Here is a 14,438-nt window from a genome sequence, read left to right on the forward strand (position 1 = left end):
GCCAAGATTTACACAAATAGTCTTAAACATTTGTTTGCTTTAGTGTCTTTCATAGGCAAATATTATTTATTTATTTATATAGTTTTGTGTGCACATGTTGGAATAGGTTTTAAAAATACTGCATGTCCTGTTGAGATATATGTAATGCTTCTCAATTATATTAAAGTAGGCTGTTTTCCATTTGTGATCTAGGGTTCTCCTGGGCTTACAGGCTTAGCTGGACCCAAAGGTATACGAGTAAGTATATTTTAAACAATCTTATATGTATTAAATGATATGTGAAATTCTAACTTAGTTCAGTAATTTGTGAAAAATAAAAGCAAAACGTATGATTTTAAAGTACTTTTTAAATTCATTATATGGGGTATGCACATGCATTATCTATTTTTCAGAACTTTTGCTTTTTGTGCTGCACCTTACATACAGCACAAAGCTTGTACATTATATAGTGTTGGGGAGAAAATGTCAAACTAAAATTCCATGAAGAACTGGCTTTGCTTTTTTCTGTGGGTGAAACCCATCTATGTTAACAAGGCATAAACTACCACTATACTTGATCCACAGTAAAAAGGATTAAGGGAATAATGATCTTTCGATCAAATCATACCTGCATTCATTCTTGTTATGTGATCAGAGGGGAAACTGCATCATGAGCTTTTGCTTAATATTTGTGATATTATTCCTCTGTTTTTTTATCATTAGGGTGTCCCAGGAATACCTGGATTTTCAGGTCCCCCAGGCCTTCCAGTAAGTACAAACAGAACTAATGTAACCATTTCTCTCTAGTTTCTAGAGTCTTCAGTACACAATTATCCTCAGCTCAATGTGCTCCCTCTAGTCTCAACATCAACATTGTCTCTGTCAATTAGCCTAGAGATAGTAATCTTAGCATCAGCAGTTCTTACTCATTGTAATGATTTAAGAACACACTGTAATCTGTCAAGGCTTGTGAAACATTGCTGCAACATAAACTCTTTCACTGTTGCTGTAGGGTAATATGGATGTGTGAAAACAAAGCTTGTTTCAATTTTGCTCCTCTTTCTAGGGTGAACCTGGAACTGTTGGTCCTCCTGGGCGGTCTGGTGCTCCAGGATGCAATGGCACAAAGGTACAAATCAAGATGAATGTTGTGTAGCTTGTGTTTGGCTGTGTTTAGGAATGGCCAAAAAGCATTCTGAATTCCCCCAAACAGGCAATTATTTTGATTTGGTTTGGTTTGTGACTTTATCAACTCGGAAAAATTTGAATCATGAAATCAGGGGAAGGAAAAGTGCTGCCTTTTTGTGCAAGATAGCTAATTAAACAGTACATGTTTGTGATCTTTGCTAAATTAAGAATAATGTTTGATATTTTGACAGATAAAACTTTAAAAATTAAATCTAGAAGACCTAATCAGTTTTGTCCAACCTGTCCCTGTGTTGAAATGGGTTATCAAAGAGATAGATAATTAAATTTTATTTCACCACTATCTAGCTTGCAGTTCAAAATCCAGAAGTTCTGAAATTAATTAAAAGAAAAGGCTTACTCTTAAGTTACAGGTTTGTTAGCTTTTCTTTACTTGCAGCATTCTGAAAGAGGGAGTCAGAAGAGTACCTACTACAGAAAATAATACATTTCTAGTGAAACAGTAAACTGATCTGACATAGCTAATAAAACCTGCTGTCTGGGATAGAGGTCAAGACCCATACTGTCAGGCTCTGTCCCTTCTAGCAAACATGGTAGTAATGCAACTTAGAGATTTGGTATGAGAACATAAACCTCTTTTATAATCACAGATTATGATCAGATCACACAATAATATGCATTAACAGTCATTCTTACTGTGCAGGGCGATCAAGGTTTTCCAGGTCCTCCAGGTAGAAGAGGTGCTCCAGGCATTCCAGTAAGTGTCTGTGACATTCATGATTGTGTGCATTTCTACCTCATAAAGCCACTCACTGAAGCATTGTAAAGCCTTGTATTAGCTGGTATTGACAACAATTGAAATATATAGGTATCCCCATTTTATTAATAGGAAAACTGTGTGGTAGAGAAATCAAAGTTGAACATGCTTATCTGGGGGCTCAACTTCTTAGCCAATGGCTATATGAAAATTCATTGACTGGTGTTAGCTTTTTAGTGTCTCAAGGGATACTAATTAAAATCTACCATCCACATCTCTAAAGTTCTCCAATATATATTTAATAGACTGCAGTTTCAGTTCATGCCTACATGTCTTTGAGGATGTGGCCTAATTAAGTCAATGAGAGCCAGGAATTAAACACAGAGCTTCTCATTGTTTGCTTTGCTTTAACCCTAGGATTTATTTTTTCTCTGTAGAAATGTGATTTTAAAATAAACTTCTAAACAACAAATGAAAAAGCAATGCTGTCTGTCAAGTTTCAGATGCTTCAAATTTTATAAGTTCTAAACATGACATTTACTTTACCAGTTCTCCTGACCACTAGGTCGGTTGGTCAGTCTGTCTGTCTATTGATCTAATTTATTTCAGGCTTCAAAACTGTTCTGCCTTCACTTGTAGAGTTGTAACTGTGAGACTGGACTATTTTTTGACAAAATGCCTGTGGTTGGTTGGCCCTGGCTGAAGGCCAGATGTCCACCAAAGTCACTCTATCACTTCCCTTTGCAGCTGGACAGGGGAGAAAATATATATTGCAAGGCTGAGGAGTTGAGATAAGGACAGCCTCAACACAGTAAAACCATGTAACAAAACTATTACACACCCTTTCTTCTTAAATTGGAGTCTGTCACAGTAACAAGTCCCTGGCTATGCACCAGGTCTGTGAAAATACATAACTTCAAGAGTCACTGAGCTGAGAGAATATTTAGAATGTGTCCTTTCACCATTATCTCTTTTCTGTTTTAATAATATGATTGTTCTTCTCCCTAGGGTATCACTGGCATCAAAGGAGAGAAGGTCAGTTATTTACACAATACTGTGTGAAATACTTATTGGTGATCAAACGTGTGTATGTTTGCTGCTGGAAAAGAGTTCTTAACATCATGGGAAACAAAAGGTCTACTTTCCAAAAGAAGCAACTTCAAACTTTGATACTTCATCTGTATTAGTTGTGTTCACCCTGGGTTACCCAATGGTACATAATTATTTTTTCCCTTTAAATGCTGTTATTACTTGTATGAATTTAACCCTTTAAAGCACATGAAGAACTAAGGCCCCTGCCCCAAACAGCCTATGAATTTATACAGAAATCTGCAGATACTTCAGAGAGTATTTTAAAGGGAGAAAGGTACCAAAAAAAGCTGAAGGCTAGGACAGTGACTGAGTAATATAGGTATGTCTGAAATGAAGACTGCTCCTAACAGAGAACAGGAATTCCTGAGAAAGCTATAATCTGTTTAGGAAAATATTTTCTTAAAGGTAGAACTATCTGCCATCATTATGGAATTCTGATGTTGCTTATCTCCCTTCAAGCTGTATTTGAAGAGTTATTTCACTACAAAGCTGTACAGCATAACTTGTTATCTTCCTTTTTATCTAATTGTCCAGGGGTCCCCTGCAGAGGGATATAGCCACGATTATGGTGCAAAAGGTGACCCTGGGTTGCCAGGAATGCCTGGACTTCAGGTAACTCAGAAATAATTCAGATTGTACTGATGGGTGTGTAGATAGATAGATAGATAGATAGATAGATAGATAGATAGATAGATAGATAGATAGACAGATAGATGGATAGATAGATGGATAGATAGATAGATGGATAGATAGATAGATGGGTAGATAGATGGATAGATAGATGGATAGATAGATAGATGGATAGATAGCAAGCAACATGCATGTATATATTTGAATTATATAATGTCTATATTTTTATTGTATTATACATTTTGTATAGTGTTTTTACAGCTGTCTTGCTAATTTCTAAACCAGAAAAATAATTCTGTATCTTAAAAATATATGAACTTTACGTAATCTGATTAATACAATAAAATATTTCTTCTGAGTACACCAAGATGATAGTAATTAATTTTGTCATCAGAACCAATAGCATCCATTATGTGTTAGTAAAGTGAGGTAGGGAAGTCACATTTCAGACAAACAGTACTTTAGAAATGGAGAAAGACTGATCATAGATTCAGCAGTTTACCACTATGATACAGAATCACAGAATTATAGGGGTTGTAAGGGACCCCTGGAGATTATCTACAACAACCATCTAGTCCAACTGCAGAAATTTTCTATGAATAAGATTGAACAGCTGAATGTCTAGAGGAGTACTAACAAAGGAGAGTATGATCCATATTTTAGAAATGGAGATTAATAGGAAAAGGCAGAGCAGACATTTCTTTTGACTGTTACAGTACATGGAGGATAGTAAATTAAAAGGAAAATAACAATTTTTAATTTTCTAGTTCTTTGAAAATTATGCTTTAAAGTAGAGAACTTACTGCATAGAATTTTCAAAAGCTGAAAGGCTGATTAGGGCTACCAGTAGCACTATGTGACTTGGGAGAATGTCCTCAGTTAAACAGGTTTATTATATGTTTCCTCATGTTTCAAAACATATGCTGACCAATGAAGCAGTGAGGAGGAATTACATTTCTGTGTTATCATGAGAGAGGAAAAGGAAATCCAGAGACCATGCTGCTTCCCAATGAGTCAGTTCATTGAACTTATGAATTCATTGTGGTCTTGCCAGGAGATCTATTCCTGTTTCTTTTCTTTTTAACATTCAGGGTGTCCAGGGTGCTCAAGGTTATCCTGGGGAACTTGGACCACAGGGCCCCCCAGGACCTTCAGTGAGTATGAACTTATGTCTCACTTGTTACGTTAACCTTTGATTTTCACAGAAAGCTGTGGAGTTGCACAAGTACCTGACTCTTCCAGACTTACTTGAGGTCTAGAGACTTGTGTTTGTGAAATCCATACCCTTCTGCACAAATCTGACTTTTTTTCCAGTTTGATTATGTTTATGCATCATAATTTCAATGTTTTCAGAAGCATCCTTATCCATGTAGGCATAAATTTTAATTTTCAAATAGTTACCAGTAAATTCACTTTAAATGTGATGTATATGTTTGTAATTAAACTGTTCAGGCATTCTGTCACCCACTCACAACAAACTGAAGTCATAAAGATTGAAGAGAAAATAAAAATATAACTCAGGTGAAAATTGTGTACTTCAAAGCAGTGCTGGAGATGGGAATTTTTTTTAAATTAAGGGATTTATTTTTTTTTTTCCTTTTTGTAGGGTATGCCAGGGAAAGCAGGACCTCCTGGACCTAAGGTAGTCTCAGATTGGTAATAAAAATGAAAATTTCCTATTATGTGTAACATCAATTAACTCCATTTGTAGGTGCTTTTAAAATAGAGAAAATAAAATGGGGATTTTTTTGCAGGGTCATATGGGACTGAAAGTAATAGGAACCAAAGGAATAAAGGTAATTGTATAAAATGCCTAAAACATTTTTTGAGTTCTGTTTCTGTTTTATCCTTTTTCTGACATACTACAGTGAAATGTTTGGCTAAGTAGACTGAAATTAAAAAAAAAAATCAGTATATATGTAGAAGTGTTTATTGGAAAATAGAAACGTGGCAATTAATATCCAAGAACAAACTTTTCCCATAAGTGGTAAGGAATAAACTTCCTGATAGAAGGGTAGAAACCTAAGAGGAGCCAGTACTTAACATTTACTAACACATAACATTAAATTAATTTATATATCACTTGCTCAGTGTTTCTTAGTGCTTATCTAAGCTTGTAAACATTAGTAAACACATAGCATCTGTAAACTCACTTCTTATGGCCAATATCTTTTCAGTATCAGTCTTTGTGATGCTAGGAAACCTCCCAGTTTGAAAAAATAGGATGATTTGTTGTCCATGATCTTATTTTGTATCCCATATAGATGACGTTAATTTGGGAATGTCATTAACTAGGAGCAACAACAAATACATTTATTGTCCCTTGGGACATCAGCCTGCAGTTGGAGGGCCCCTGTAGTCAGTCTGAATGTCCTTACAGGATCCTTTCAAGAACATGGGGGATCTTATGCTAACTGACCTGCAGAGATTCAGCTGTGAGCTGAAATAGCACTGTCTGACACATTGGTTTTAACTTTGCAGTTACTACTGGGAATGTACTATAAATTTCCTGGGAAAAAAAAAATGTAGATAGAATTGATTATTCATTAGCATGACCTCAGCTGACAATGGAGCATCTTGCATTCTTTGCTGCTAAGCTACAAGGACATGCAAAGGCATTCTGCTTGCTTTAAATCACTGAAAATTATGGATGGTGTTTTGTTGAGCTCCACAGGAAAGATCACATCTAGGACTTTGCCTGTTCTAAAGGATCCTTACTGAAAATCTGTACTATGGTATTAATGTTTTTAATTAAGAACACATGAAAGGTAATGTCAGCAATATGCTACAATCATCTCCCTGTGCTGTAATACACAGACTACAGTTTTGAGGATTTCACCAAAGACAGCCCATGGATTTTATTGATTTACTTAAATTTGGAGTAAAATGATAATGAAGTACTTTGATTTGATTTAGAGTTAAAATGGTTATATAACTTCTAAGCAGATAGTTTTAAAAACTGAAGCTAATTCTATCAGGAATCAGCATATGTATTTTTGTATTTCTCAGCTGGAAGAAAGGTGTCATAATACTCTTCAGTCTTCAATGTGAATGTTTTATTGGAAGATAAATGGCAAGCAAAGAGAACTGTTAACTCTATTAACAGCGAAGTGTAATGTCAGAAAAATCTTCATGGTGTCAAAAGAATAGCGATAGTAGTTTGAAACAATAAAAAGAATTGCCTTTAATTCCTCTACTTTATTCTTTCAAGGGTGACACTGGATTAACTGGACCCCCTGGACCACCAGGAACCGTTATTGTGACATTGAGTGGACCAGAAAACATAACGGTAGTAACATTGTTAAACGTGGTGTTCAGATAAGCCATCTTACTAAGTTCTACTTTGAGAGGACATTTCCATCTTCACTCTTCTGATAACATCTCCTTTTACCCATCCTAACATTTTTCAGAGTTGTTTAGTTAGATACTAAGCTCTTCTTAGAGTGTGTCTGTACAGCCAGCTCAGCTGAGGTCTGTGTATTCACATGCACATCTGCACAATGCCAGTGGAATGCTAAATGCATAAGCATTAGTAACCCACCTGCTGTGGATCTCTGAGTACATGAAAAGTAAATTACTTTCAGCTTCACCAAATCAACATGGATTTTTTGAATGACTATCAAAGCCACAGCTGTGTTGTCCCCTGGGTCTTGTCACTGACAATATCAGGACCCTGAGCTATCAGTTTCACAAAAGCTCACAACATGTTCATGTACATTTCATATTTTATTTTCTTATTGTTTTTACTGGAACATGGGTAATCATGGAAAGTGTTGGGAGAACAGTATTGGCAAAAAGAAATACTATGATTCAGCTTTCATTTTAAATATGCTTTGTGAATTAAAATTCTTGCATTTTGTCATTATATAGAACTTAAACAGCAGTAGTTGATTGAAACACAGTTTTATGTCTTCAACTTGTCCTTGACACTTCTTTCCTTATTTAATTTTCATCTAACCCATGGGGTTATCGAAACTCCCTCTTGATTATATGCTAAAATAGAAAGTCAGTTTTGCATCAAGACTGTATTCCAGTCCCTTTGCATGCAATCACAGGTAGGTCCTTTTGAACTTGCTATATTCAGAAATATGTGCAGACCCAGTTTGCTTTTTCAAACATAGGAAGTTTCAGTTTCTTTTATTCATTTAAGTAGAACCATCTCTGCTTGAAGAAGCTTGCCTAAGTTAGCCTAAGGATATCCTAATGGTAAAACCTGAGCGCTATGGTAAGCACAGAAAAATCCAAGAAACTCTATCAAATTATTATTTTCTGTGTAACAGGACTTGAAAGGAGAGAAAGGAGAAAAAGGATCAAGAGGACTTCCGGGGCCAATGGGGTTTATAGTAAGTGACTAGAAGTAAATCCTTTCAATCCAGATGTTGAGGCATCATCACCTAGTAAATGCTACTCCTCAGAGTCCAGTATTTACACTACTTGCTCCAACCTTTAATGTATAGAAATAATGAATAGACTAGAATACCTATTAATAACATTCTAAGTGTAATTTATTTTTCTGCTTTTTTTAATATAACAAAGTTGAAAAGATACATTTGATGTAGAAAATGTGAATCTAAAAACATGTATATCTTGATGGTGGTTCTATTACAGGGGCTGGTTGGTGACTCGCAGAGTGAAAAGGGTGACCGAGGAGAACCCGGAGCACAGGTATGTGAAACTCTTGAATAAACCATATGTCAGTCTTTCATGGAAAGCAGTTTTGCACAAACGTTGCTCTCCAGCTTTTGCTTCAATGCCACTCAGAGCAAATTTTCTTAGATTCAAAAGCTCTTTCATCCAGTAAACCAGACCAGAGAGCTGAAAGTCAGGTAACTGTTCTTGTAGGCTCACATACCATGAGCACGTGAAGTAAGAGTCAGTTGATGGTAGATGTGCTGTTTGGCTGTAAAAGTTCTACTGTTGAAACTTAGTAGAAAAAAGAGAAATGTTCTTCTCAACACATACTTGCTTTGTAGTGCCAGTATATATGTAGAAGAGAATTAAAAATATTTGGTTTACTTAAGGCAGCATACTTAGATTAATATGTTCAATCAGCAGGTATGTGGAGAACTGAAGAAAGTTGTCATAGGATAATTGATTTAACAGGATAATATGTCTATATCAAATGGCTCTGGATTTTTCATTCTAGAAAAAAATGACTATTTTGTGTAAGCATGTTTTGAGCCTGTGGTGACATCATTCCAGCTCTTCCAGAGTACCACCTTTGCTTAAGTTTTGCTGTCTTTGCATTATTAGGTTGGGATTTTTTTCTGATGCTTACATTGTAATTCATGGTCTGGTCATCTTTCTGGAAATTACTTTAAGTTTCATTGATCAGTTCTGTGCAAAACAAGTTTCTAAAATGTACTTTGTCCCCTGTTCTGAGCTCATAATCTTGTATTCCCCTGTTATCTCACTACCTTCCTGCTGTGGGTTTTAATGAATCAGGTTTTCCTCATTTCTGCCTTCAAGCTGGCAAGTAAGGTACCCATATTCGGAACTGCAGTTTCATTTCTTTCTGGTTTTCTCCCCATTTTGCTCCCTTCTTTCCCTTCCCTTTTGTCTTTTGTTGTTGTTATGAATTATTTAACATTTATTGCTGCCCCACTAGACGCCAGGACCCCAGTGGAAGGTTGTCTAATGTGCTGTGTGCTATAGAAAACAGAAGATAACTCTGGCATGCTGTCTCCTCCTGTTTTCACTTTCCATGTACTGCTCTTCTTCCAGTACCTTTCAAATGCACTCCCTGTTCTCTTTCATTAAACAATTTCTCTTCAAGTCATCTTTTAACCCTATTTCCTGTATTGTTTTATCATTTGTCTTGCTTCTGCAAGGACCTGATTTTGCACCAGGCTTTCTACACTTACCGGGCACTCTGTGCAGGTGAAGTGTCAGCCTCAACTATTTCTCTCCACAGGAAAAGGAATGTCCAGGGAATATCTTACTCCCTGTTTTGTAGAGTTTTTTGAACATTAGTTATTAGAAATTGTGAGTGTTTAACAGAACCTAATGCTTTTCAGAATTTGTAAAGAGCTAAAATGCAGTTATATGCACAGTATTTAGTTGTTGTGCTCTCTGAATGCAATAAGTCCTCTTTTGGTTTTTTGGGGGGGTTATTTTTTGATTTTATGTTTTTTCTTTGTAGGGTAAACCTGGAAAAGAAGGTGCCCCAGGTCCACCTGGCCTACTGGTAATGAAAGGAAGGCTTCCAAACTTTTTCTAAGTAACAGTTTATCGTGGTCATATCTTCCTATCACAGCTTTCTTCCCATTGTAGAATGTGTTTGAAGATGTTGATTTGTATATTTTTGTATATACTGTGAAATATTTCCTTTCACCCAGCTAGTCTTGACACATACCATGTCCTCATAGTTACATGCAGGAGAGAGAAGCTGTTTATAGATGTTGTCTCTTCTGCACAAAATACAGACTTGTTGCTGCTATCAGATGATTTTGAGACATGGTCCAAGTTCTGCAAAATTAATACTTCTGAGTTAAAATCTAGTTAGTCATACTGAAACTTTTGTAAAAGACTGACACTTTCACTTCAGCATAAATCAAGGAACAAAATGAATGTCTTTAATCACTAGAATCAAAGACATTCTATTATGAAGAAAAGTTGTCAAGCTCACAGCTGCCTTGGCCTGAAACAAGTTGACCCTAAAATATTGTAACTGTTAGCTTTAAGTACACCTTTTCAAGCCAAAATTATGTCATGTGTATACTAATTTAAAAGATAAAATGTGTTTTTAATATTGTATTCAGTGGGTAAAATACCAATTCTTTATTTCACTTCAACATTATCATTAGGGTCACAGTGACCTTACAAATATCTTCTCAAAATTATTATTATCACAATAGCCCATTTCATGTGTATCTTACTAAAACATCATCTTCTTCATGCCAAAGTGACCTTCACAGACAGTCTAAACACATTCCAGTCTGACAAAGCACATGAAATGACAGACTGCAAAGCTCTAGTGCCTCAACTACCAGAAAGAAAACTTCCTGTCATGACAAGAATACATCATTGCTCTGTTCCCATTTCAACTTTACTTACTAAAAGCCTCCAAGAAGCTCCCTTTCCTTGCACATGCAGGCTTGCAGAAAGCCTTAGCAGCACTCTGCTTTTCTCTTGTGGCCCTGCTGACACCTCTTGAGATCAGCACCATCATGCAGACTGACCAGGTTCTGGGAGAGGGAGTTGCTGAATGGGAGTGTCCCACATTAGGTTCCATTTCTCCTCTTTCAGTGATCGTAGTTTGTAGAGGGAGAACAAGCTAGAGCCTCCTACACTTATGAAATCCTGAGCAGCTCTACCATGGAATTGGTGAAATCTGCTATTGGAAAGGCAGGTTTGGATGAGATACCTGTGGTGTTTCCACAGACATGGAACTGTGTTCCAAACAGTCTTTCCCTGAGATTTCTTCCCCTGACCAAGTTGACTGACCTTGCCATCACCATGAAAGATGAAAGCTTTCCATTTTACAGTTTACTGATGACAGGCTGAAAGATAAATCCTCACAAATGTCTGTACTGTCACCTGCAGGGACAAAAGGGTGAGCAGGGCAAACCAGGACTGGCTGGCAGGAAAGGAGCTAAGGTATTGTCTATTGGTTTTGTTGTTGCTTATGTGGATAAGGTGTGCTTTGAGGTTGTATACACACTGATAAATAAAATTATATAATATGTTTTACTTTACCTAAAAGATGACAAGTAATGGAATCCTGGAATAGGGAATGGATCAGCTGAAATAGAGCATGTGTTTTAACTGATTTCCATCTCTGCTTGCTGATGTGTTCTGTATGTTTTGGTGTATGTGGCTGAATATTTGTGTGAGGAACAGAGACAGGGGTGGTGAAGGAGTGGTCAGGAGTAGTTCTTTAAAGAGCAGCACACTGAAGTAACAGTGGGTACCAAATGTGTCATATATTCTTTATAAATACATCTGTCTTCTAATGAAGGGGGTGAAAGGAAGCACTGGTCCACCTGGAGCTTGTGGTCGAGTAAGTGTAAACTATCTTCATATCCTTTTTCTAACCCATTAAACAAGAATAAGCCACACTGACTCTATGAGGATGTCCAGTGATGCTGGTGTGGTTTGCTCAAAGTACTGATGCTGCTGGGAGTCTCCCAGAGAGGCATGTTCCTTCATGTAGAGGTGAATGCACAATCAGGGCCTGGTTAGACTTCACTCAGTTCCAGAAATTTTGGTGGGTAATTGGACTGTCACAGAACAGTTACAAAACCTCACAGGAATTAATTTTTTAAACCAGTCTCTAATCAGTTCCAGAACAGTTCGTGTTAGCTTCGAAATACTAAGAATTTTTAAAGAAAGCAAGAATTGCTATGAGTATAATTTCTCATGCTATATGACTAAAATATATGACAATAGTAATACTATCTTGCTACTGGTTTTCTTAAAGGCTCTAAGCACAGCTAATGGAAACCTTCTGCCCAAATTGTTCAAAACACATAACTTCGTAAAAAGCCAATTCATTTGTGGTATTGACAGAGTACTGTCAAAGTCTTGCATTTTAATTAAATGCACCTTTTAAGATTAGGACATTTAAATTTCAGTGCAACGTTTATGTATCAAGACACAATACTTGTTGTAATACTGATTTGCCTGTAATGGTGTCCATGCAAAATAATCCAGAGAAGAGCAAAAATGTGCAGTTGTATTAAACAAACATATATATATATAGTTGTAGCAAATTGCATTTTGATTTTGGATTGTCATTTGTAGAAACTTTGAAACATAATATTAAACTTTAATAACTTAATTATTAATTTTTATAGGAACTATTTTTTATTGCACATGATTTAAGTAGTTGATTTTTGTCTGTTTTCATGTATGATTCTTTAGAGCAGCGTAGATATAGCTCATACTGCTTTGAGCTAATGGAATAGACTAAGTGATTCCTGGAAGTTTCTTGGAAGAATATTTTCTGGCTTATGGTACCATAATATTCACAATTGAGGCTCCAGTTTGTACCTTGCCTGTCTAATTACAGCTGCAGACAAGGAGTTCTCTGGGAGTTGAGGAATTGAAAGCTGGTAGGGGACTGTTGACAAGGGCATGTACTGATAGGACAAGGGGAACATCCTTAAGCTGAAGGAGGGGAGATTTAGATTAGGTATTAGGAAGAAATTCTTCTCTGAGTGTGATGAGGCACTCAAGAAGGTCGCCCAGAGATGCTATGGATTTCCTCTTCCTGAAATTGTTCAAGGCCACATTGGATGGGGCTTTGGGCAGCCTGGGCTAATGGAGGGCATCCCTGCCCATGGCAGGGGGTTGGAACTAGATGGGCCTTGAGGTCCCTTCCAACACAAACCATTCTATGACTCTATGAACTAGCATGAAATCCCAGCCCCATTTATTTATACAGGTCCCTTGGCATTACCTGTGTGTAACAATGGTGATTTTTATTTCTGGCTGCTTGAAATTGCCATATGATTACAAAGGTCTCATGATGTCAGAACAAAATTATGGATGAGATCATAAGATTATTCTAACCAAATACTCAATAGGATGCACTGTGCTTCTCTCTTCATTCTCACTATTCTTCCTTCTCTTACCATCTTTCTTTTAAGACAGAGTATTCTGATAATGGGGTTGGTGAAAAAGGAGATCAAGGACCCCCTGGACCTCCGGGACCTAAAGGTCAACGAGGCATGCCTGGTGAGTGGGACATGAAAACTAGAATCTTCTAGCAAGAGCTGTCCACTCAAAGGTCTTGTTGCAGGCTAGGTTGTTGAGAATTTAGCAATCTGCTTCTGACTTCACATGAGTATTTACAAATTGCACCTATCAAATTGCAGGATTGAAATGTATCCTGAGACTTTTATTTATGGCTGTATTTGCTCTTAAAAAAGAAAAGACAATGGCCCACTTCTTTGTGCAGATAATTGAGCCGCACACCTACTCTCACTGACATGTTTTGTGGCCTTAGTGGACTGCTGCATCAGTTTGTTATTCACCTGTGCTATAGACAAACAGGCAGGGCTGTAAGTCTCCTGTTAAAGGTCATGCACTTTTTTATCCTTGTAAAAATTTTTGTAGTTTTCATAATTACCTTATGCCATTTTTATTGCCTATTCCAAAATAATAGGAATATGCAAGTGTTTCTTTTCTTTGTTTTGGCCATGCTGTAAAATTAAAATATACTAATTTCTTATTTAGGTTGTGTCATACAAGGACTTAACTAATGCATTAATAGGAGGTGGTATATTTGTGAGCAAGTAATAGTGGCAAAAAGGGGCAAATCTGCAGTCCTGTAAGTCATTCTCAAGCAATAAAGGGCATCTCCACCTAAGATAAATGCAGTGGATCCTGCTCCTACCTGTTGTAAATGTCCATATCTTGCCAGATTTCAGTGAGAATGGTCAGTATGCAACAGTTTCATATGTAGTAGATACATACTCAGGCAAAACCAGATGATAAAACAAGCTTAAAATGGAGAAGCCCAAAGTTTACAGTCAGTATTAATGTGAAGTGACTTTGCAGAGTGTACAGTGATTTAGCTCAAATTCTAAATACCTTTCTTTTGCAGGGCCACAGGGTCCCCGTGGAGATGCCGGTAGGCCAGGTATGTCAGTACTAATAATGAAATAGATCGTTCTTCCTGCCTATTATACTGCATCAGCTTTGTGGAATCTTAATGCCAGATGACTTCAAACATATCTCTAAGTGGTAAAATATTGTCACCCAAAAGCTTTAATGGGCCAAGTGTTTCAAGAGAGGTCAAACATGATTTTTAAATGTCTTTACATGGTCATTGTGATCATTAAATAAAATGGCAAGATGAAAATGAGTGAGATGAACTCAGTATGTT

At 36.8% G+C, this 14,438-nt stretch overlaps 1 protein-coding gene across 1 annotated transcript in view; it reads left to right on the forward strand.

Annotated features, from left to right (window-relative positions):
- COL4A3 (collagen type IV alpha 3 chain) overlaps positions 1 to 14,438 on the forward strand; it is a gene marked incomplete at both ends in the record, with an annotated part of 58,448 nt that overhangs the window by 16,777 nt on the left and 27,233 nt on the right. Inside the window, 17 exons of the mRNA XM_084267131.1 lie at positions 193 to 237; positions 703 to 747; positions 1,046 to 1,108; positions 1,829 to 1,882; positions 2,891 to 2,917; positions 3,509 to 3,586; positions 4,696 to 4,758; positions 5,211 to 5,246; positions 5,359 to 5,400; positions 6,816 to 6,893; positions 7,885 to 7,947; positions 8,213 to 8,269; positions 9,747 to 9,791; positions 11,150 to 11,203; positions 11,565 to 11,606; positions 13,198 to 13,285; positions 14,157 to 14,192. Of these exons, the coding sequence (XP_084123257.1) occupies positions 193 to 237; positions 703 to 747; positions 1,046 to 1,108; positions 1,829 to 1,882; positions 2,891 to 2,917; positions 3,509 to 3,586; positions 4,696 to 4,758; positions 5,211 to 5,246; positions 5,359 to 5,400; positions 6,816 to 6,893; positions 7,885 to 7,947; positions 8,213 to 8,269; positions 9,747 to 9,791; positions 11,150 to 11,203; positions 11,565 to 11,606; positions 13,198 to 13,285; positions 14,157 to 14,192 (916 nt within the window). The remainder of the gene's footprint in view (positions 1 to 192; positions 238 to 702; positions 748 to 1,045; positions 1,109 to 1,828; positions 1,883 to 2,890; positions 2,918 to 3,508; positions 3,587 to 4,695; positions 4,759 to 5,210; positions 5,247 to 5,358; positions 5,401 to 6,815; positions 6,894 to 7,884; positions 7,948 to 8,212; positions 8,270 to 9,746; positions 9,792 to 11,149; positions 11,204 to 11,564; positions 11,607 to 13,197; positions 13,286 to 14,156; positions 14,193 to 14,438) is intronic.

The sequence above is a fragment of the Gallinula chloropus genome (assembly GCF_964237585.1).
Source record: "Gallinula chloropus genome assembly, chromosome: 8".
NCBI classification, from domain to species: Eukaryota; Metazoa; Chordata; class Aves; order Gruiformes; family Rallidae; genus Gallinula; species Gallinula chloropus.